Raw genomic sequence first — 20,996 nt, forward strand, 5'->3', positions numbered from 1 at the left:
ATCACAAATAAATAAATAAATAAATATATATATAAATAAGCAAGTTATTTTTCTTTTTTATATTTGCCATTGTGATAATGGCAGAATGTTTGAGAAATACTAAATAAATATATTCAACAAACCCTGGAGTTTTTTTTTTTTCAAACTGTGCATTTTATGGAAAAAACATACTTAACGTATGTTTCTTTGGAATCACTAATTTGTACTAAATCTACTAATTTGACTGTAGATTAAAACTTGTTTTTAATGACTTGCCTGGTTAAATTAAAACTTACATACAAATAAAAAATATTTAAAAATCCACATTTCACCCTGTTAGAAATTTGACAGGAAGAGTCAGGAGACTGGAGGTCGGCGTTGACTGGAGTTTATTTACACATACACAGGATCATTTGGGAGTACAACTGGATGATCTCAGTCTATCTCAGGATGATCTGAAGTTTGGACGTTTGGAGGTGTCCTCACGTGCATGCAGAAAAGCACGGACACAGCTTGGTCTTCAGTTTGTCACCAGTTCAGTCTAAAGCCAGTTCCCAGTCCAGTCTGTTCTGAGTCCGGTCTGTGACTGTGGCCAGTCCAGCCTGTTCCCAATCCAGTCTCACAACAAATATTTTAGAAGGGCCTTATATACATTGGAGAAATGGGGGTCGGGAATAGGAGGAAGAAGAGGAGTTTGTGGAGAGGTAAGAGCATTGATGAAGATTATCAAAGAAAGAAGGTGATAAGATAGAAGAATGAAGGGGAGAAAGAGGTGTGAGAGGAGTGGTATCATGTAAGTGCGGGAATGACTGGTGGGAATGGGGGATGGGACTATGAAGGGGATAAAAAAAGGTCACACAAAGCTGCAAAAAGACCATATAGTTCCTCTCAACCCTGTTCTTCAACAGACAGGACCACCACAGAGCAGCTATGATTTGGGTGGTGGATAATTCACAGCGCTGCAGTGACACTGACGTGGTGGTGATGTGTTAGTGTGTGGTGTGCTGGTAAAATTGGATCAGACACAGCAGTGCTTCTCAATATTTTAAACACTGTGTCCAATCATTGTCCTCTCTGTTAGACACACCTACCTTGTTGCTCATCTGCTGCACTGTGGTGGTCATGTTGGGGTCCTGATCTTAGAAGAGCAGGGGAAATGGGGATAAAAAAAAGTATGAAGAGAAACAGGTGGACTATAAGCTGTAACTGCAGAATTACAAAGTGCTCCTGTGTGGTCAGTGGAGCTGATAAAATGGACACTGAGTGTAGATACAAGGTAGGTTTTCCTTAAACTTCTTTGGCCACTGCACTCATTAAAGGTCCAAACCATTGCTACATTTAATGTTTTTAACACATTAAAGACTAGTTCAGTTAAAGCAGCTACCGTTTCAGCTGTGGGGCTGGGAGATAAATACATTAGGTAGAAGGGGGTTGGGAGTGAACTACCAACAGCCATTTCATACAAAGGAACACAGCAGACAAAAGGTCTACAAAACCTCATCTACACTGGGGGCATAGACTTCCTAGTAATGGCTCATATTTTTTGTGACATCTCCTTAACAGGAGATACTTTTGTCAGAGAGGTGGTAAACATTTACATTTATACAGGTATTTTCAGATGTATACATTTTGTGGTTTGGGAAAAGTTCTTTATTCACTGGATCTATGTGTTCAACACACTCTAAATAATGTGGGATGGGGCAAAATAAGAGAGAATATCGTCTTTGGGAGTACTTAAAAAAACTGCTGTCATTTTGCGCAGTTAACTCCTACATCAAGAAATGTAACCAGCAACTAATATCCGAAATAGCAAATCATTAATGAATATTCTAAACAGAAACACCCCAGGATTTCCTGGGCCCAAGCTCTTCTCAAATGGTAGATTAGTGCCCCCTGTATTGAAAAAAATAAATAAAGTGAAATTAAAGGGGCAAGTGATTTCACACAGTAGGAAAGCTGCCTTGGTCCCAGTGTTTTTTTGGCATTAATATAAGTTTATTTGTGTTTACAATATACATTTAGATTTGTAAGTGAAAACAAACGAACGGACGGACGGACGGACGGACAGACAGACAGACAGACACAAACGCCAGTCCAGCTCATCCCAAGGGTATTAGATTGAGCGTCAGAATTCAGTAAATATAGCGTATAGGAATAATGAATTTATAATAAATATATACACATAGATAATACAAAACAAAGATATAATAAATAAAATGTGACTTCTAGCTGCTGTTCTTGCTCAACTCTTAAAATCACAATACAGTAGACCATAATGTGCTTAAAGAGAACTGACCAGTCAGAGACTTCGCTCACAATAACTCCAGCACGCAATCTGAGGGGCGGGTCATCACACCAGCAGATCTGGAAGTTCATTGGTTTTAAGCGTCTGAGCCCATGACGCAGTAGCCAATCAGAAAGCTGAGTCGATCTGACGACTCGCGCGATTTGGAGGGATTGTAATATCAGGTAGACACGAGAGGGAATCCTCCTCCATGGGATGGAGATATGAGGCTCTAATGGATAAAAAGATCACAGGGAAATAGTCAATACCCTATGAAAACAACAAAATGGACATTCTTAAGTCTCTAGGACACCCCGAGGAGATATTTAACCTTTTTAAATACAAAATCGGAGGCTGTCGCACTGTCATGCCCAAATTGGATTACGTGAGTAAAGCCTTTTTTCTTCTCAAAAATATCCCACTACACGATTCTTGGAATCCATTTGCTTTTAGAACCACAATATCCAGGTTCATTTATTTTCTAATTTTAATTCTAACGCATAACATAGATGTTGTAGCTACTGTTAACAGGATGTACGTATGTTACATTTTGTTTGTATGTTACAAAAATAGAAGAATGTGTCTAACCATTCATATTTTTGCTATTTAAAAAAAGCATAGCATTTATCAGCCGAGCAGATATGAATTTAGACAGAAACGCTATCGACAGCAAAGATGTCATGTCTTTATGTCGTCATATAATAAAGTCAGTGTGAATTTGGTTAGCGAATGTTGGTATTATATAACGCGCTTAGTGTGTGTGGGGGGGGGTCGTTTCAATGTTTCAGTGTTAATCTCGTTATCTCTAGATTAAATTAAAAAACGTAGTACTCAGTTACCTTTCAACCCTTTTTTTACATTTTGACTAAACTTTGTACCACTGCTGGATATAATCTGGATTTAACAGTTAGTTAACACTAAAACACCACGTAGGGACTTAAAATGTCAGACATAGTTTTATGCAGAATTACACAAAAGAAGTACACGAAGTTAACCTGTATATGAAGGGTATACGGGGGCTTGAGGGAGAGTTTGATTTTTACAGAAAAGAAATGATGGCATGCACACTTCTATATATGCCATTTTTCTTAGCAAATACAAAGTTCACAGGTTGAATATTCATTTTATTCAGGGCCACTTTAAATTTCTGCACTGACACTGACACCCCAAAATTGCTCTTTAAAACATTGTTTCAATGGGCAATTACAACACAGGGCTTGTAATTGTTGCCTACAACCGTTTAGCCCAATCTGGGTCCTTGCCCATTAGCATATTTATGGCCCTTGATTCAGGGAGCAACTATGTGTTCATACAGGTTGGACCAGCTCCAAATAGGAGAGAATAAATGCCAAAAAGGTTGGCCTTAACTACAGCTGCATTTGTCCTCTATTCAATGCATTATTTTTGGTCAAACAAATGACATTTAACAAGAAACATTAAAGAGGAAGGGATGAATTACTGATTATGATGTGGATCATATCCAGATCTAGACCACCAGATGCACAGCTGTATATTATATATATATATATACCAAATGAACTTCTCAACAACCTGTTTTGGGAAGTAAAAATCCCATTTATATTCACTGTAGAGATTTTGACTTCTACCCATTATATTTTATCCACCCAACATAAACTAGTAGATAGTGAGGCGAGTGTACATGCTCAAGTTAAAGCATTGTAAAACAGTCTCATTTCAACATTGTTTTTATTTGTATTCTATTCCCCCATACCTCGTAAAGAAATATATTATCCATAGAGCTATCAGTCAGATGGCGATTGTTTACACACCATGAAACTTCCCACAGTCAAGGTAGGTTACTCTTGGCCCATGTTCATTAGCACATTTCTGACACTTGCAAGTTCAGGGTAAACAAATCACTACAAGACTTGCCTGTATTAAAAACCCTTCTGGGCCTGTTTTTACCTTAAATATACACCTTCAAAATCATTGTGATGCTCCATTGACCTGAGGAGAATAGAGCCTCTGTCCTTGCTACTCTGGGCTCAGCACTGCCAAAAATGTACTATGTAGCTTTTGGAGGAGGGTAGAAAAACAGCCCCTCCCCTGACACCTCCATACTGGTTTTCAATACAGTGCTGTAAAAATGGTTGAGTGGGTAGGTGAGTGGGTGGGGGAGGTGATGGGGGGCAAAAACATGTGTGAAAGTATGCTATGGCTAAACGTAACAAATGTAAACATTATTTACTTTACCATAATATTTGCTTAAGCAAAAGTCTAATGTACGGGAACATGCAAACTTAGCTTATGGAAGTTTGGTGACCGTGGGTTGTTGACACAAGTTTCTCTGTATATGGATGTTTTAGACATTTTGTCTTTAATCATGATATATTCACAAATTCAGAAATTTAATGTACTGCTTTATAAATTTTAGCTTATGTCTATATTTAAATTCAAAGGAACACTAGGTAAGATTTGGGGTTTTGCTCTTGGGGCTTTCCTTGTCTAATTAATACTACTGCACTGTACTGAAATCAGTGGGAAGGGAATGGGGGAGGGTTCCAAAACATTACATAATACGAATTCTGCAGCCCTGAGCCCAGAGTAGCAACAAAAACACTGTCTCTATTCTCATGTCAATATAGTATTACAATGAAACTGTAATTTTACAGTAAAAATGTTAGTGTTCCTTTAAATAAGGCAAAAAGTAGAAATAATTACCTAGCTATAACATAATAAAACAATGGCTTTTATCATTTTATATATATATATACAAAGTTTTAAAAGTCTTCCTTTCCCTCACGTACATTGGTCAGAAATGTTTGTTTTCGTTATGAAAACTGGGCGGGTCAAATCAATGGCGCAGATCTGTAGAGTCTCGAAACGAGGGTTGTATAGTCACTTACTCAAGTTACAACGGTTTACATGTTAGCGGTTGAGTCTCTAGCACGCTTCTTCAGCTTTATCTTCAGTTGGGAACGACATCCACTACGACACGTCTAAACTTCCCCAAATGTCATGACTCAATAGCAGAAACCTGCGGAGAACTTTTGTCCATGGCAGGAGTTTGCTGCAAGAGCACAGCGTCCTTCGTGTTCAAGCGCACTCTCTCGGTGCGGAGCTCGGCTTCGGCCCACCGACCACCAGCGCTATCCACGGGGAGAAGGGGCGTCCATGAGAGCTGCCTCGCCGCAAGACCCCAACATGTAAAACCGACCAGCCCTCACCGACACACTGCATGTTTGTTTTTTTCCTGTCAGGAGTCCATGAGTGACACTCTGAGAACATGCTACGTTTATCTCAACCAGACCAGCAGGAGTTTTGCTGCTGTAATCCAGGCCCTCGACGGAGAACTACGGTAAGACCTACAAAAACCGTCTAACGTTACTTTTCTGCCCTACTCAGGCACGCTTTAAGCGAGGTGTGTCTTACAAGCTGTAAACTAACATGGCGGCCCAACTTTGCAACTTTAACTTTTGTACTTTGCAGAAGCAGCTGGCATACACTCATGCAAATATTTACTCATCCCAAGTGAACATTTTCTTATTGAAAATAAATAATAACATGTTCTGTACAAAGAACTAACTTTAATGATGACTTTCTTAAATAATTTATTGAAAGTTTCTGCTTATTTGCCGAGATTTAACATATAAATAAACGAAACATTAAAATGTATCTTAATTTTACAAAAAGTCACATTTATGTATTCCTTCCAGTTTGATAATTCAGGAAATAAAAATTAATCTGACATTAACATATACGGTAATGTGCCTAGTCTTTGGAGGATGCAAACTTATTTGTACTCAGGCAGTACAAAGTTTAATTGCAATATTTAGGTTTGTTGAAATGAACCTAAGTAATAGATTGTTGCTTTCACAAAACCATTAAACACTTATTTGAGTATTGCTGCAGTAAAAATATTGGTGGCATTCTTATTAAGTTATGGGTTTGTTTATATTTCCATTCTGAACGAATGAAGTATCAGTATATTTAAGTCTGTTAACTTCAAATACACATACAAATGTTTGTAGACTTCACATTGCTGACAGTAACTCGGCTGTGCTCATACATTTTGTATAATCTCCATAATGTTTAGGAGAAGCTGGAGTGGTGTTATTGATCAAGTAATAATCACCCAATGTCTGTGTCTGGACCTCATAAGGCTACTGTTTATGTTGTGGAATGCAATCAAGTCCTCACTGCAATGTTCTAATGTCTAGAATAAAATCTTTTCAGAAGACTACAGGTTGTCACTTTTCAGATTAGCTACGATTATTAACATGTGTCAGTATTAGTATTCAGCATTACATAAAAATTAGATTTCTGTAGGTTTACTGCTCATCTTTGAAAAAGAAAAACATAATTGCTATTTCTGAGTGAATATGACCCTGTATATAAATCAAAGTGGCTAATTTATCTCTTGAATTACAAAAAAACATTATTAGCAAAATAGTGAAACATAATCCTGTTTTTGTTTTACTCTGTGATCTGCTGCGGGCAAAAGAACTGACAAGTCTGGTCCAAGCTGATTTGAAAGCTACATGATTTGCCTTGCTTCAGGACTCCATGTTGTTTAGACAAGCTTGTCACACAGTAAAGATTATATTAAAGCAACAGTCCTTAAGTTTTGAGGATGTGGGAATATAGGGACTTCTTTGGTGAGAATGTGTAATTGCATTAAGTATGTGGAAGGGTTATTTTTTAAAACGTGTTGTAGTGCAGGCTCCTTTCAGAGCTGTGGAATGCAGAATGCAGTATATAGTGAGAGCTCAGTTAAAAATTGATGAAGGAAATGTTTCAAGGGTTTATGTGAATTAATTACAGTACGAAATAATTTTGAATTTTTGGCATGATCTTTTGTTAAATTATCGTTATCGAGGTGCAGCGATATGGAAACAAACCATTGCATTCCTTGTGCAACAGATTAAATACTGGCTATAAGAATTGACATATGGTTAGTTAGACTGTAGCTTGTTGATATTTTCAGCAAAAACCTTTTAGCTAAGAGAATATATAGCTTATTAAGGAATCTTAGAGACAGGAACTTTAAACAAATTAAAAGCACTAGCATGGTTGTTTATATCTGTGGTGTGTGATCTTGTTTAAAAACTATAAAATGGTATTTGAAAGGAGTTTATGTGAACATATATATATAACAAACCCATAGCAGTATTTCTCCAAAGAATATGTACATGGTTATATAAGCTTAAGGCAAAGCTTCAGGGAATATGTTACTGTTAACATCTGTTTTGTTTTAATTGCGCATTGCTCTCTCCTCTTTCTGTTTTCCTCTATTAGTCATGCAGTATGTATATTCTACCTTGTTCTCCGGGCCCTGGACACAATTGAGGATGACATGACGATTCCTCTGGAAAAGAAGGTTCCACTGCTACATGACTTCCACACTTTCCTCTACCAAACAGACTGGTGCTTCACAGAGAGCAAAGAGAAAGACAGACAAGTTCTGGAGGACTTTCCGTCGGTAATATACAAATGTAATCCCATTATACTGACACACAGTTGCCTGGAGGTAGCAATTATGTACAAGACAATTTTTAAGCAGGGCCAATCTCAAGAGAGTCTCACTGTGTCGGAAGAAAAACCATGGGTTTTGGGGTTTTAAATAAAGAAAGTGAGGAATAAGCCACACATGATCAGCTATTTAATGTGGAATGGAAAATTTTAATAAGAAGCTAGCGAATAACACCAGTATTAGCTTCGTAAACTGACCCATTAGTGGAACTAAACTCTAAAAGCATTAAGGAAAATAAGGAATTTAATAAGGAAAATGACATCAGCCTCATCTAGTGGAAACATTGAAATTGGAAATGGAAAGTCAAACATGAATCCGATAAATAGGTAGATATTTTAGCTAAATTATATATATTTTCAGTCTAAATAGGGTGATTATGGCAAATTCTTTTTAGATATGAAAGTTTACATTTCCTGTAGTTTTCCTCAACTTAGCAACGTTGTTGAGCTTCACATCTGGGGAGGGTGTCCAGTGTTTTGAATGTGTATTGCAGTACCCATACATGCTTGCTGTCAGTATAACAGATTGCTCATTTAACCTGAAATGAGTAATTTAATCAGCAAAAATCTTATTTATAGGTTTTTAAATATCTCTAATGGAAGCAAATGACCAACTTTGAGTGAAGTGCATATTTAAATCACACTAATTGTATTTTTTTGTTACAAAATTATTTGAGCGACTGCTTATTTTCTTTGTGCAGATTTCAGTAGAGTTCAGGAATCTGGGACAAGAATATCGGGACGTGATTTCAGACATATGCCACAGAATGGGAGTCGGGATGGCAGAATTCCTTGAGAAGAAAGTTGGCTCAATGCAGGAGTGGGACAAGGTTAAATTTAATCTACTTTACGCTGCATATTTACATCATGCTTTATGTATGTTCATTATAGAAGATAGGACTCTGAGTATGTCAAAGTCAGCTTTATTTTCAATTCTTATCACAGATAGTGATCTGCCTCACATCTGCCTTCTTATGTAAATCAATATAAAGGCATCCAAAATTTGTAAGGTGTTCCTCCTAATTGTAAGCCAATTAGAAGCCAGAACTAAGTGTCGGCTAAGCAAAAAATAACTTGAATATCATTTAACGTTTGTTTAAATATAAACTTTATGTTCATTTGACCATAAACCTGTGTATCTAGATTGTCTATCACGTGGCAAGCTGAAATAAGGCAGCCCAGTCAGTTTTTGACTGAATAACATAGGATAAAATTAGCCATTCTGATTTTACACCTCTTTCTATGTCAAGTGTATTATCTGAGTATATCCAAGCATAGATCTGTGTTTATGTGAGAGTGCAAAGATAAGCTTAAAAATAATAAAACACATCTGGGATAGAAATGAGACACCTGAGCAAAGATGAAGAAAGAAAAAAAAAACTAAAAACGAGAGCTTCTGCTATAGTACTCCAAACTGAAATGTGGTATCTTTCAGTAAATTTTAAAGCCCAACTTGAACTTCCTTTAGTTTTTGGAGGGAGTGGGGTTATGAGAGTAAAGCTGGATTTAACTAATAGCGTTGAGTACTGAAGTCTGAGTATTTATAGGTATATTAAACACTGTATCTGTGGGGAATTTTTCATATAGGTCAGACCCTATTAATCACTAAGCACAAGAATGTAGAAACAAGAATGTGTAGGTCTGCAATGAGTATTGTGTATACACTAATACAACAATCACTTTAATTTCCTTTAGCAGCAGAGCAGTGATTCAAATGTCCTTGCATATAAAATGAAGGCAGTATTCTCAGTACTTGTACAGTGCCTTTGAGCTGTATGTATGGTTAAAAAAGATGAGGGCAGACAGTTCAGAGTTTTTAAAGTCCATCAGAAGTGAGATCAGCAGTCTGAGCCTATGGGAAAGAATTGTTCATGGTTCTGTAAGACTTGGACTTGATGCCTCATAGCTTTCTTCCAGACAAGAGTAGTGTGAACAATCTGTGTGTATGGTGAGAGGGATCCTTCCTGATGCTGCGGACCTTCTATGGGCACTGTTCGGTGTCCTTGTTAGCTGAAATATTTGACTCCAGAACCGTTTCAGTACCAGACAGCAATGCTGTTTAAGAAGCGTTCTGTGATGGGTATAAACACAGTCCTTTTTATGACACACCTTCTTAATAAAATAGGTGCTGTTGCACATTATAAGTTCTGTAATTGTTGTTGGTAATGAGCACCACAACAGATCTGATGATAGGGATGCAGTTATGTTTTGTGCTGCGGTCATGAATGAGCAGGCTGTAACAGCAGGCTCCAGAGCCTGGAACAGGATATCCTGTTGTGAATCCTGAGTGCTTGAGGCCTGTTGCTTAGGAAATCTAAATCCAGCAGAAGAGAGAACATTTCATGTTGTGTAAATAGTTTGATAATCAGCTTCTGGATATGATGGCTGTTGAATGCAGAGCTGTAGTCAATAAATAACATTCTGACATGTGTCCTCATTTTCAAATGTGATAAGGTCAGGAATTGTGTGGTCATTGGTACAAGTGAGATGGTTTTTCCTCTTGCAGCCAGTGGACCATTTGTTGTGAAATGATCCTGAGCTTCCTGCATCATTCCTTACCATTGTGTCTGCAATGACATGTTGTAAACAAAAGTATGTGACAAGTGAGTTAGGCTAAGACAAAAACACAGGTTTTAGCTCCGAGGACTGTCTCATCAGTGTCTGCTCAAATTAAATTAAAACAACATTAGAGAGCTTTATTATCAGCTATTCCTGGAAACTGTATTTCCTTAATTATTGTTTTAATAAGAGTTTAATGATTGCAAATGATTAAGTATTATGTTTTTTCATTTTACACTTTATGTATTGACCTTGAGAGAAATTGAGAATGAGAAAATAATAATAATGACTTATTATATCAGTTACTGAGATGCATGGTTTACTGCAATAATTTCGGAATGCATATATTTGTAATGTCTGGGTTTTGTGATTTAGGTTAAAGCTGTGGTTGAGCAATAAGTTGTGCTTAAGCTACATTTTGTTTTTCAAGTGTACTGCTTTAGATTTGTACTAGAACTGCAGAAAGGAAAAATCTATAATAGTGTGATATAATTACTCACTAGTTTAATGATGTGAAAACTGCTTACCTAAATTATCACACTGTTAATTAAAGGGTGGAAATACAGATGTAATCCAGGGTTCCATATAGTTGCTTCTACTTTTTTTTGTTTGTTTTTTATTATTATTATTATTATATTTTAGCTGTTCTGTGTAATTCTGCTTTAATGAATGTAATATCTTCTCCTTTGCAGTATTGTCACTACGTGGCTGGTCTGGTAGGAGTGGGTCTGTCTCGGCTTTTCTCTGCTTCCCAGCTGGAGGACCCTGAGGTGGGTTGTGACACTGAGCTGGCCAACTCCATGGGCCTGTTCCTACAAAAGACCAACATCATCAGAGACTACCTGGAGGACCAGCAGGAAGGCAGGTCCTTTTGGCCACAGGAGGTCAGTTGGAACATCTAGAATCGGTCACACTATACAGTACATTTGCAATGCTATATGTAGGTTAGTGTCTTAATTTATGTGGCCTAATATTTAGAGAAGTAGGCTTGACTACAATGTTGCTGGTTTGATCTCTCAATCAAGTGAAGGAACCCTCATTCCACAGCTCAGGCGCACTTGAGTAAGACACCTAACCCCTGGCTCTTTCCTGAGCAGTGGGGAGACGGATGCCTGTTGCTTTGGTTGTGTTCACTGCTTCTAATACACTTATGTGGGTGTGTGTGTGTTCACTGCCACTGTTGGATTAAATACAGAAGACACATTTCATTGTACATTGTACAGTGACCAATAATTAAAGCACATTCCATATGCTTTTGATGCAGCAAAAATAAGAGGCTAATGCATTATAATCAAACAAAATACAATGTTTTAAACAATTATTTTAAAGTGGCTCAGTGTAGTTTATTCAGGTCCAGATCACTGGAAATATATTCAACAGTCTTTGAATATTAAGATCTGTACACAATACCTGTGGTTTGTTTGTTTTTTGCACATCATACCATGGCAAAGCTCTGCAGCTCCAAACCACTTAAGAGATCATTTTTTGATCTAATAAAAGCTGGTGAAAAATATTCTAGATGGGGCTGTTTATGCCATATTTACAGTTTCAACCACCATCCCAGTACAATGTAACACATACATGCAGGACATCTTCTGTGAAAATCAGTTATTTTTAAATGTTCTTAAAAACAACTCCACGGTCTGTCAGTTATCAAAATGTTCATAATTTGCAAGTATAATGTGCTCCAATGCACAGTTCATTACATTTAAAGTTGCAATTTGGCTAAATTTATTTTGCTATGTGCGTATTTATCTCAGCAAATGTGTTTGATTGGCTGCGAATGTCACCCAGTGCCATAGTTCAGCCAATAGCAATAATGAAACTGAAAATGTTTATCGAGAAAAAAAAAAGGCACCGAATGCCTCTGTTGACCAATCATGTCTGTTCAGATGCACTATTTATTTATTTTAGTTTTTGAAAGTGATCATTTTAATAAATGCGTTTATCAGCAACTGTAAATTTTTAGGGCTTTCCCATGTGCATCCCACATGGAAATTAATATGGTGTAACAGTTAATTAGATTAACAGATATGTCAAAGGTGTGTGCGAGTGAGAACAAATAACAGGATATTCATTCATTCATTATCTGTAACCCTTATCCAGTTTGGGTCGCAGTGGGTCCAGAGCCTACCTGGAATCATTGGGTGCAAGGCGGGAATACACACTGGAGGGGGCAATAACAGGATATTTGCAATAAAAAATTTTTATAGTAGAGACTGTATTGTTGGCTGGTGGTACAGCTGGAGTGTGGAGCACATACAGAGTTTTCATTATTAGTCACTGGGCTTGTTGAAACATTAAGGGTTATTTATTTTTCATGGACATGGCGAAAGCACAGAAACAATGTTTAAGATTTCAAAGGTTAATGAGGGTGTGGCAGAAATATAGAGTGTGTATACTGTGTAATGCAGCAAAAATACTTGATCAGCAAATGTAGTCATCCAGTCAGATTTACCCCTCTCATTTCCTTTAATGGGTGAGGTGCACCAGTGACACCCCACAGTGACAGTTTCCTCATGGCAGCATGTGCAAGGCAACAAAAACAATACATGACGTAACTATGTAAATATTTATATTATTCCCAACCTAGTGAACAATGATAATACCAAAATTGGTGGCTTATATAAGTTTCATTAGTGACAAAACCCTCAGCACTAAAATCAGCCATGTGTGCTTGATTTAAGCTCATAGAACAGCCCTCGTGAGCAGAAAAGCATCCCCACAAGGAAAAAAGTGTTCTCCTTATGCACTAATGCCTATGAAGAACATGACCCTGACCTTCCCCACGTACAGCTATTTTTGGTAGGCTCTGAACCCACCGCAGCCCTGAACTGGATAAGCAGTTTCAGACAATGAATGAATTATTATTATTGTTGATGTTGGTTTTTATTTTTATTATTATTGATTAATAGATTTTAATGGTATCACCCACTAGATGTAGTCCATCATGTCACCTGACATGTTTTCTGTCCTCCAAATTACCTCATTGTCAAAACTGCATCTGCACTGCATGCAATTAGCACAACACAGAGCTAAGATGGTTTACTAACAGAGTGCAGCCATAAAAATAAAACCTTCAGTAGTTTATCCCATTTAAACCTTCTGTATTGTGATCGTTACAATACACTTAGCTCAGGATTTGATTTCACCCTTGATTCTCCCAATAGGTTCACACAAGATTTAAATGCATGAAAATGAAGACTCTAAACTTGCACTAAAGAGCATACCGGAGTGAGTTCTTGAGCGTTGCGGTTTATTGCAAACCTGGGTATTCAAACACTGCGGTTGCATTGACAGTAATTACCTGTTACACCCATTTTCCAAAATGCATACTATTACATTTTACATACTATTACATTTATTACCAAGAAATGTGTGTAGCATGCAACAATATAGTTTCCCAGGTTCACTAGTAAATCTTGTGCTTTTGTGTTTTTATTTACAACAGGCATGGAGTCAGTTTGCCTCTCGTTTGGAAGACTTGGCCCAGCCTCAGAACCTAAGCTCAGCTTTGGCTTGCCTCAACTTATTGGTGACCGATGCCCTCCGACATGTTCCTGATGTTATCGCCTATCTGTCCCGGCTTCGCAACCAGAGTGTCTTTAACTTCTGCGCCATCCCACAGGTCAGCACTTTTTTTTGCAAAGTTTTAAAGCCAGGTTTGAGAGATTTTTTTTTTTTTTTGCAGGAGTTACTTCTTCATATGCTTTATTTGAATTGAATTTTGCATACAGCTGTGCTTATAAGTTTACATACCCTGGCAGAACTTTTTTCAGAGAAAATGGATGATAACACAACACCTTTTCTTTTATTCATGTTTAGTGGTTGGGTGAAGCCATTTATTATCAAACAATTGTGTTTGTCCTTTTTAAATCATAATGACAACAGAAACTACCCAAATTACTCTGATCAAAAGTTTACATACTCTAGCCATTAATACAGTGTATTGCCTCTTTTAACATCAATGACAGCTTTAAGTCTTTTGTGGTAGCTGTGGGTGAGCGTTTTATTTTCTCAGATGGTAAAATTGCCCATTCTTCTTGGCAAAATGCCTCCAGTTCCTGTAAATTCTTGGGCTGTTGCATGAACTGCAAGTCTGAGTCTCCCCAAAGTAGCTCAATGATACTGAGGTTAGGAGACTGAGGTGGCCACTCCAGAACCTTCAGTTCTTCCTGCTGTATCCAATGACAGGTCGACTTGGCCTTGTTTTTTTGGATCATTGTTATGTTGGAACATCCAAGTGCACCCCCATGCATAGCTTCCTGGCTGATGAGTGCAAATTTTCCTTTAGTATTGTCTGATAAAATTCTGCATTCATCCCACCATCAATTTTGACAAAGTTCCTTATGCCTGTGTAGCTTACACATCCCCAAAACCTCAGTGATTCACCTCTCTGTTTCACAGTAGGGATGGAGTACTTCTCATCATAGGCCTTGCTGATTCCTCTCCAAATGTAAAAGCTCAATTTTGGTCTCATCACTACAAATTGTCTTCCAGAAATTATAAACATTGTCTCTGTGCTGTTTGGCAGATTGTATTCTTAGTGACTCAATAATGCAGTTCATTTATCTTCAAGTGCATCCTTATTGTGCATCTTGAAACAGCCACACCGCATTTTTCAGAGAGGTCTGTACATTATTTGTGAGTTGTAGCTGATATTTTTGTTGATTCACCTGGCCTTGGCTTGGTTTCAACAGAATCCCTCAAGTTCCACTTTTTAATCAATCTCAGATATCTGAGATTGAATATTGTTTTATATCCTTTTCCTGTTTTATAAAGGATCCTCCAGGTCCTTTGATAGTTCTTTTGCTTTCCCTATGGCCCGTAATCCAGCAGTGTCTGTGGATGGAACATGCTGTAAGTCTGTCAGGAGCCCAGTAACTTACTGACTCTTTATATATACACACACACACACACGCTGATTGCAAGCAAATAGATTTAAACCCGTGTGTGTCAAATTTTGTGTATGTTATCATGCCAAAGCTTTCAGGGTATGTAAACTTAAGAGCACATCTGTACTTTCACCCAATTCTAAAAGTGAATTTTCACTCTAATTCCATTTACACAGTCTCCATCTTTAACCAGTAGAGCCAGAGTTTTTAATGAAGTGTTTTTGTCTTCCATCTTGAAATTCCGTAGTTGGTACTTAGTATCTTTATGCAAAATATTTCCAATTATTGGTGGTTTCTGAGTCTAAATAACATACTGTGATCACACAAGTCCTGCTGTTGGCTACAAATGCTACAAGTATCTACAAGTAAACCCCCTTCTTTTTTCACCTTCGTTAGGTATTCGAGTGTAACCTTAGTCTGTGCTTTTTTGCACACAGAAAAGAAGTATGAAAATCTATCCAAAAAATGCATAGTTCTTCCTATATTTAGCATGCTAACTTGCTTAATTATTAACAAGACGCCATGCAGTTCCTGCTCATCATATTGTTTTATTGAGATGAGTGTCTCTTTTGGGGTGGTTGTTTTAAGAAAATGATAATTAAATTTAAAAATGCTTAGATTTATGGTTTATGATTTAGGGAGAGAAAAAGTCTTTATCAATATCTGTATTTCCAAAACTTCTCAAATAACCTTTAATATGTCAGCGTCAGTGTCAGACAAAACCAACAAATCTCAGCTGTCATCAGAGCAACAATGGCCTTAATATCTATCACAATCACAACATTCATCTACATCAGAACTTTGAATGAAATGAATTCTCACTTTCCCCAAAACATGGGAATCATTGAGTTTTTACTCAAATAATGACATTAAATTGTAGTATTAACATCACTTAATACAATCCCTATCTGTAAATATTATATGTACTCCACCTAACTATTCATAATTGAGGCCAGATATTAAAGACAAAATGATTTTAGTATTAAATAAAAATCTGTTAAAGTGTTTATAAACATGACTGAAATGAGTGAATGAATTTACAGATCAACCCCAGCATTTAGTAAAGAACGCCATGTGTTTGCCTCACCAGGTTATGGCAATAGCGACTCTCTCAGCCTGCTACAACAACCCTCAGGTATTCCAAGGTGTGGTGAAAATCAGGAAGGGTCAAGCTGTAACTCTGATGATGGAGGCCACCAACATGCAAGCTGTACAGAGTATCATTGCACAGTATACTCAGGAGGTGGGTTTGTCTCACTTTTAATGTTTGTTTATAATTTAACATAAATACCAATGTAAATACTGTATGTTCATTAATGAACATAATGTGCTGACATAAATAAATGTACTAAAAAGTGACTATGTAACAATAATAATGCAGTAATAACGCATCAACCTCTTTCCATTTAAGTAAGATGCAGAGGCTGTTTACGTTGTTTTACTGATCAATAGCTTTGGATTTGTTTGCTTTAAACAATACAGATTTTATTATGAGACAGATTTAGATGATGATGAGTTTATATTCCAAAATGATAAACCGGGTAGTTCAAAAGTTGAAATAGATGTTTAAGAAATGTATTTCTTCCTGTGCCTTTGCCTAAGGTTGCTCTAAAAATGTAATAAAAAAAACAATGATGTAACTTTTAAGCTTTGCACTAACAGAAAAAATTGGCATGCTACAGGAGTTTTTAGACTGTCACTACTGTTCTGAGAACAACACACCAACCAAAAATATCCAGTCCTCAATGACCTTATGTTCTAGTCGCTAACAGATAAAGGGAGAGATTTTGGCAAAAACAAAAAAAACTCACCCACTCAGAATCCCATATAATGATTATAACTGCTTTTAAAAACCATTTAAAAGTTGTAATTTAACGAGAATGGATACATGTTTTTAAAACGTATGTAGGCTGCTGTTGTGCAAAAAGCTTATCTATAGCTGCCAGAAGTTTCACTCCTGTGAGTAATCAGTCTTGGGAATTTGAGTAGAGTGGTCTGTTGTTCAGCATCTGTGATTAGGCATGTACTTATACAACTCATTTCATCACTAAATGACTCCTCCAGTGTCTCCAATCTTGAGAAGACCCGCAAAGAGCCTCCTTTACCTTGGGATGTCATTCAGCACATACAGTGCCTATACAGCTATACTAATGTATTATTACAAAGCATTCAATTTTCATTCATTCATTATCCGTAAACGCTTATCCAGTTCAGGGTCACAGTGGGTCCGGAGCCTACCTGGAACCATTGGGCGCAAGGCAGGGACACACCCTGAAGGGGGTGCCGGTGCTTCACAGGGCGACACACACACACACACACACACACACACACACACACACATTCACTCACACACTCACACCTACGGACATTTATGGAGTCGCCAATCAACCTACCATGTGTTTTTGGACTGTGGGAAGAAACCAGAGCACCTGGAGGAAACCCACGTGGACACAGGGAAAACACAGCTGTATCGCCCTGTGAAGGACTGGCGTCCCCTCCAGGGTGTGTTCCCACTTTGCGACCTTGAACTGGATAAGCGGTTACAGAAAATAAATGAATGAATGAAAATGTAATGCTTTGTAATAATACATTATCACGGTATAGCTTAGGTAGGCCAGTGTTTCTTACAAAATTGGTCCTACCCATTGTAAATAATATTTGAATAATTCACCACCATTGGACAATTCAAGTGAAATAAAATCATTTCAAGGAATTCCCAAGTTGAAACATAAGCCTGACAATTATGTTGAATTAAAATTTTTTAAATTATACCTTCTCTGCCGTTCTAGAAGATCGATTGATGGAAAACTGTTTCTTTCTGTTTTGTCCGTTAGATTCTGCAGAAAGTCTCCCTGTCTGATCCGTCGCGGGATAAAACGCTAAGCATCTTGGGTGTGATCCGGGAAAAAACAATTTCCATGACGGCACTGCCCTCCAGAGCTCATCACCTCTCTCCCTTCTACCTTTCCGCTGCCATGCTCCTCGCCGCTCTCAGCTGGCAGTATCTCAATGCCACTCAGTCTACAGGAAGCACAGACATGCAGGGCAGCTGAGTCTGTCCTTTTCCCCCCAAAAAAAAGCTTCAGGGCTAAAATGACAAGTAGTCTTATAGGATCTTGACATTAATGCCCCTCTCCACCATCTCCAGCTCCCATCCTCTCATTCCCTTCCATTACCCTGCTCTGCTCATATGGAGAAACTGGACAGTTTTATCTGTTGTCAAAGACTGCTGGTAATCTTTTAGTCATTTCTGGTTTTTCACTGGGAATTTTCTGTTTAGATTTTCTCTAAATTCCTTTCACAATTATAACCAGGAAACATGTAGTAAAACATGTGGCAGTCCCATTTGCAAAATCTTCATATCATGCCATACTAAATGTTAAATTGTGTCTGTAAAATATTTGTTACATAAGCAGTGGCCAGCATGCAAGATAGCCTTGTCGTGCCTGTCCTTTTTGCTATTTGCAACTAGCCACTTCTGTGATGCCACACAGGCAGCATGGTATTTGTTAATGATTTAATGTGGTAAACTATGCCATTCACTTCTAACATATTCATGTGTTCACATTCAGAACCTTGTTTTGAGAGTTTAATTGTTTTCCAATTCAGGTTATCAGAGTGGATATCTTTTTTTCACAGAATGCATTTTGACCTATTGTCAATGAGGTCAATGATACGTAGTTGCTAGAAAGCACATCCACTCTTATTAGATATTACTGAGTTGGATAGATGGACTGCAGCAGTCTGTTGACCTTTGTTCTCGCTGCAGAACTTTGTCATATAAAAAGCCAGCTAGGGGTTTGTACGTAACCAAAGATGAAATGATTATAACTTTCTATGTATCGAGGGACTTTGATTTGTACATAAATGCAAAAAATAAAAGTGTAAACGCTGTCTCCAGATGATTTATTTGGTGCAGTAGTCTGTTATATAATTTGCTTTATGATAAGCGTGGTTAATGAAACAGAAGGCAGCTCGGTTACTGTGTAAACATGAGTTAAACTACAGTATACAGCTCTTGAAATTGAAGCGGGCTCAAAGGGCATGAAATTTAGTCTTAGCATTTAGTGCCAAGGCCACTAACGTTGTGGTTAAAATCTTTCCGTTCTTTATTTCTTTTAAACAGATTATCATACGTTCTTTAGATTTAGATCTTTGTATTTTATATTGAAAATGAATTTTTAGTGAGGTCAAAGTGATATAATCTGCTCTTGATACATGTGATCTTGCCCTTGATCCCCACCTAAATATTTTAAACATTTTCATGACAAAAGAAATGTTCTTCAGCCTAATCTTAATCAGATACAAAAGCATAATTTGGCCGTGCAGCAAGACAGAAAGCCAAAAGGTCAGGAGCAAGGAAAGCTGACAGGATAAGACGAACTATCAAGGTCTACCTGATCTAAACACCAATGAGTTGCTGTAGCAGAACCTTCCATTAGCATGTCATGCTCTAAATCTCTCCAGTAGCACTTAGTTTAAGTAATAAAGCAAATAAAATATTCTATTATCAATTCTGTTAGTTCTAGACCATATTGTGTTAACTCATGTTCTTTTCCTGAATTAGATTTTGTAATGAAAATCAAAGCTGAGTGATAAATAGGCAAAAATAAAGGAGGCAAATACAGCACCTTTGGGGTTGTTTACAAAACAGAGGCTAAGCCTAGTCCTGAGCTACACAGCATTTTTAAATTGGGTCTTTCCATTGAAAGAAGGATATAGTCAAGGACTAAGCCTTCATTTCTATTCCTAAACACTGATATTATGAATTAATCATATTGCAGAAATGCGATAAATAAAGATCAGGGATTGGTGATAGGATATTTTTGCAGAATCAGAAACCATGTTTCTGTCAGAAATAACTAGTCACTGAATCTGCACCGTCTTCCAGAAAGTCCTATTTTTGACTTATCTCTCCATTGGTTATTATTCCAATTGGTTATTATTCATCAAGCGTTATGTTATAGTTAGCGTTTTTTTTTTTTTTGCCTTGCAGCTCCTTCAGGAATAATATTTCTGCAGTTTCTTTCTAATGGTGGAAACAGCAAAGCTGAATTTATCTAAGACAAGTGAGGTTTGAAGTTGAAATGTTTGTCTGAGACACATTCTGGCTTCCTAGGAAGATTTACTGCTGTTGTAAAAAATGATAATAGCTTTCACAAGGTTTGCACCCATTCATAATGGATTTGTAAACCTTCCTGTACAAATAAGTTTGAAAGTGTTTTTGTGTAACGTGTAATTGGAATATAAAATACAAACCTTCTGTCATTGTCATTTTATGGTAAATACATTTTGTATTAATCATTAAAATAGTGATTTTATTTTTAAAAATAAACTAAAATTAAGTATTAATAATCTATGTTCACTATTGCTAATGTTAAGATCGCAGTCTTTAAATTGTCTAAATAAAACACACGCATACTTTTGTACACAATATTACCGACAAAAAAAATCGATGTACATGCTTTGCAGTGTTCTTTCCTTAATGGGACTCATCAACAAATTCTTCTACTGTGTAATTTTTAGATTATTTTATGGTGAATAAAATAGCAATGTGTGGCACGGTGGTGCAGCAGGTAGTGTTGCAGTCACTCAGCTCCAGGGACCTTGAGGTTGTGGGTTCAAGTCCTGCTTAGGGTGACTGTCTGTGAGGAGTTTAATGTGTTCTCCCCGTGTCTGCGTGGGTTTCCTCCCACGTTCCAAAAACACACGTTGGTAGGTGGATTGGTGACTCAAAAGTTTCTGTTGGTGTGAGTGTGTGTCACCCTGTGAAGGACTGTCGCCCC

The 20,996-nt window shown here is 37.3% G+C and overlaps 1 protein-coding gene across 2 annotated transcripts; it reads left to right on the forward strand.

Annotated features, from left to right (window-relative positions):
- The first annotated feature begins 2,437 nt into the window (after positions 1–2,437).
- Positions 2,438–19,098, forward strand: fdft1 (farnesyl-diphosphate farnesyltransferase 1). Of its 2 annotated transcripts, XM_066676831.1 has the most exons (8): positions 2,438–2,648; positions 5,485–5,582; positions 7,523–7,706; positions 8,458–8,586; positions 11,008–11,199; positions 13,767–13,943; positions 16,301–16,453; positions 18,045–19,098. In XM_066676831.1, the coding sequence occupies exons 1-8, from the start codon at positions 2,550–2,552 to the stop codon at positions 18,261–18,263; spliced, it is 1,251 nt and encodes a 416-aa protein (XP_066532928.1). In that variant the 5' UTR covers positions 2,438–2,549; the 3' UTR covers positions 18,264–19,098. The 2 variants fall into 2 exon arrangements, with proteins under 2 accessions (XP_066532928.1, XP_066532927.1); XM_066676830.1 differs by lacking the exon at positions 2,438–2,648 and having other exon boundaries at positions 5,276–5,582.
- The last annotated feature ends 1,898 nt before the right edge of the window (positions 19,099–20,996 follow it).

The sequence above is a fragment of the Hoplias malabaricus genome, chromosome 7 (genome assembly GCF_029633855.1).
Source record: "Hoplias malabaricus isolate fHopMal1 chromosome 7, fHopMal1.hap1, whole genome shotgun sequence".
Lineage (NCBI taxonomy): Eukaryota > Metazoa > Chordata > Actinopteri > Characiformes > Erythrinidae > Hoplias > Hoplias malabaricus.

Bases quoted from the DNA above. Each gene is read 5' to 3' on its own strand.
- fdft1 (XM_066676830.1), top strand. From the start codon at position 5,281: ATGGCAGGAGTTTGCTGCAAGAGCACAGCGTCCTTCGTGTTCAAGCGC. The intron at 5,583-7,522 runs GTAAGACCTACA...TTCCTCTATTAG, and splicing joins GCCCTCGACGGAGAACTACG to TCATGCAGTATGTATATTCT. The intron at 11,200-13,766 runs GTCAGTTGGAAC...TATTTACAACAG, and splicing joins GGTCCTTTTGGCCACAGGAG to GCATGGAGTCAGTTTGCCTC.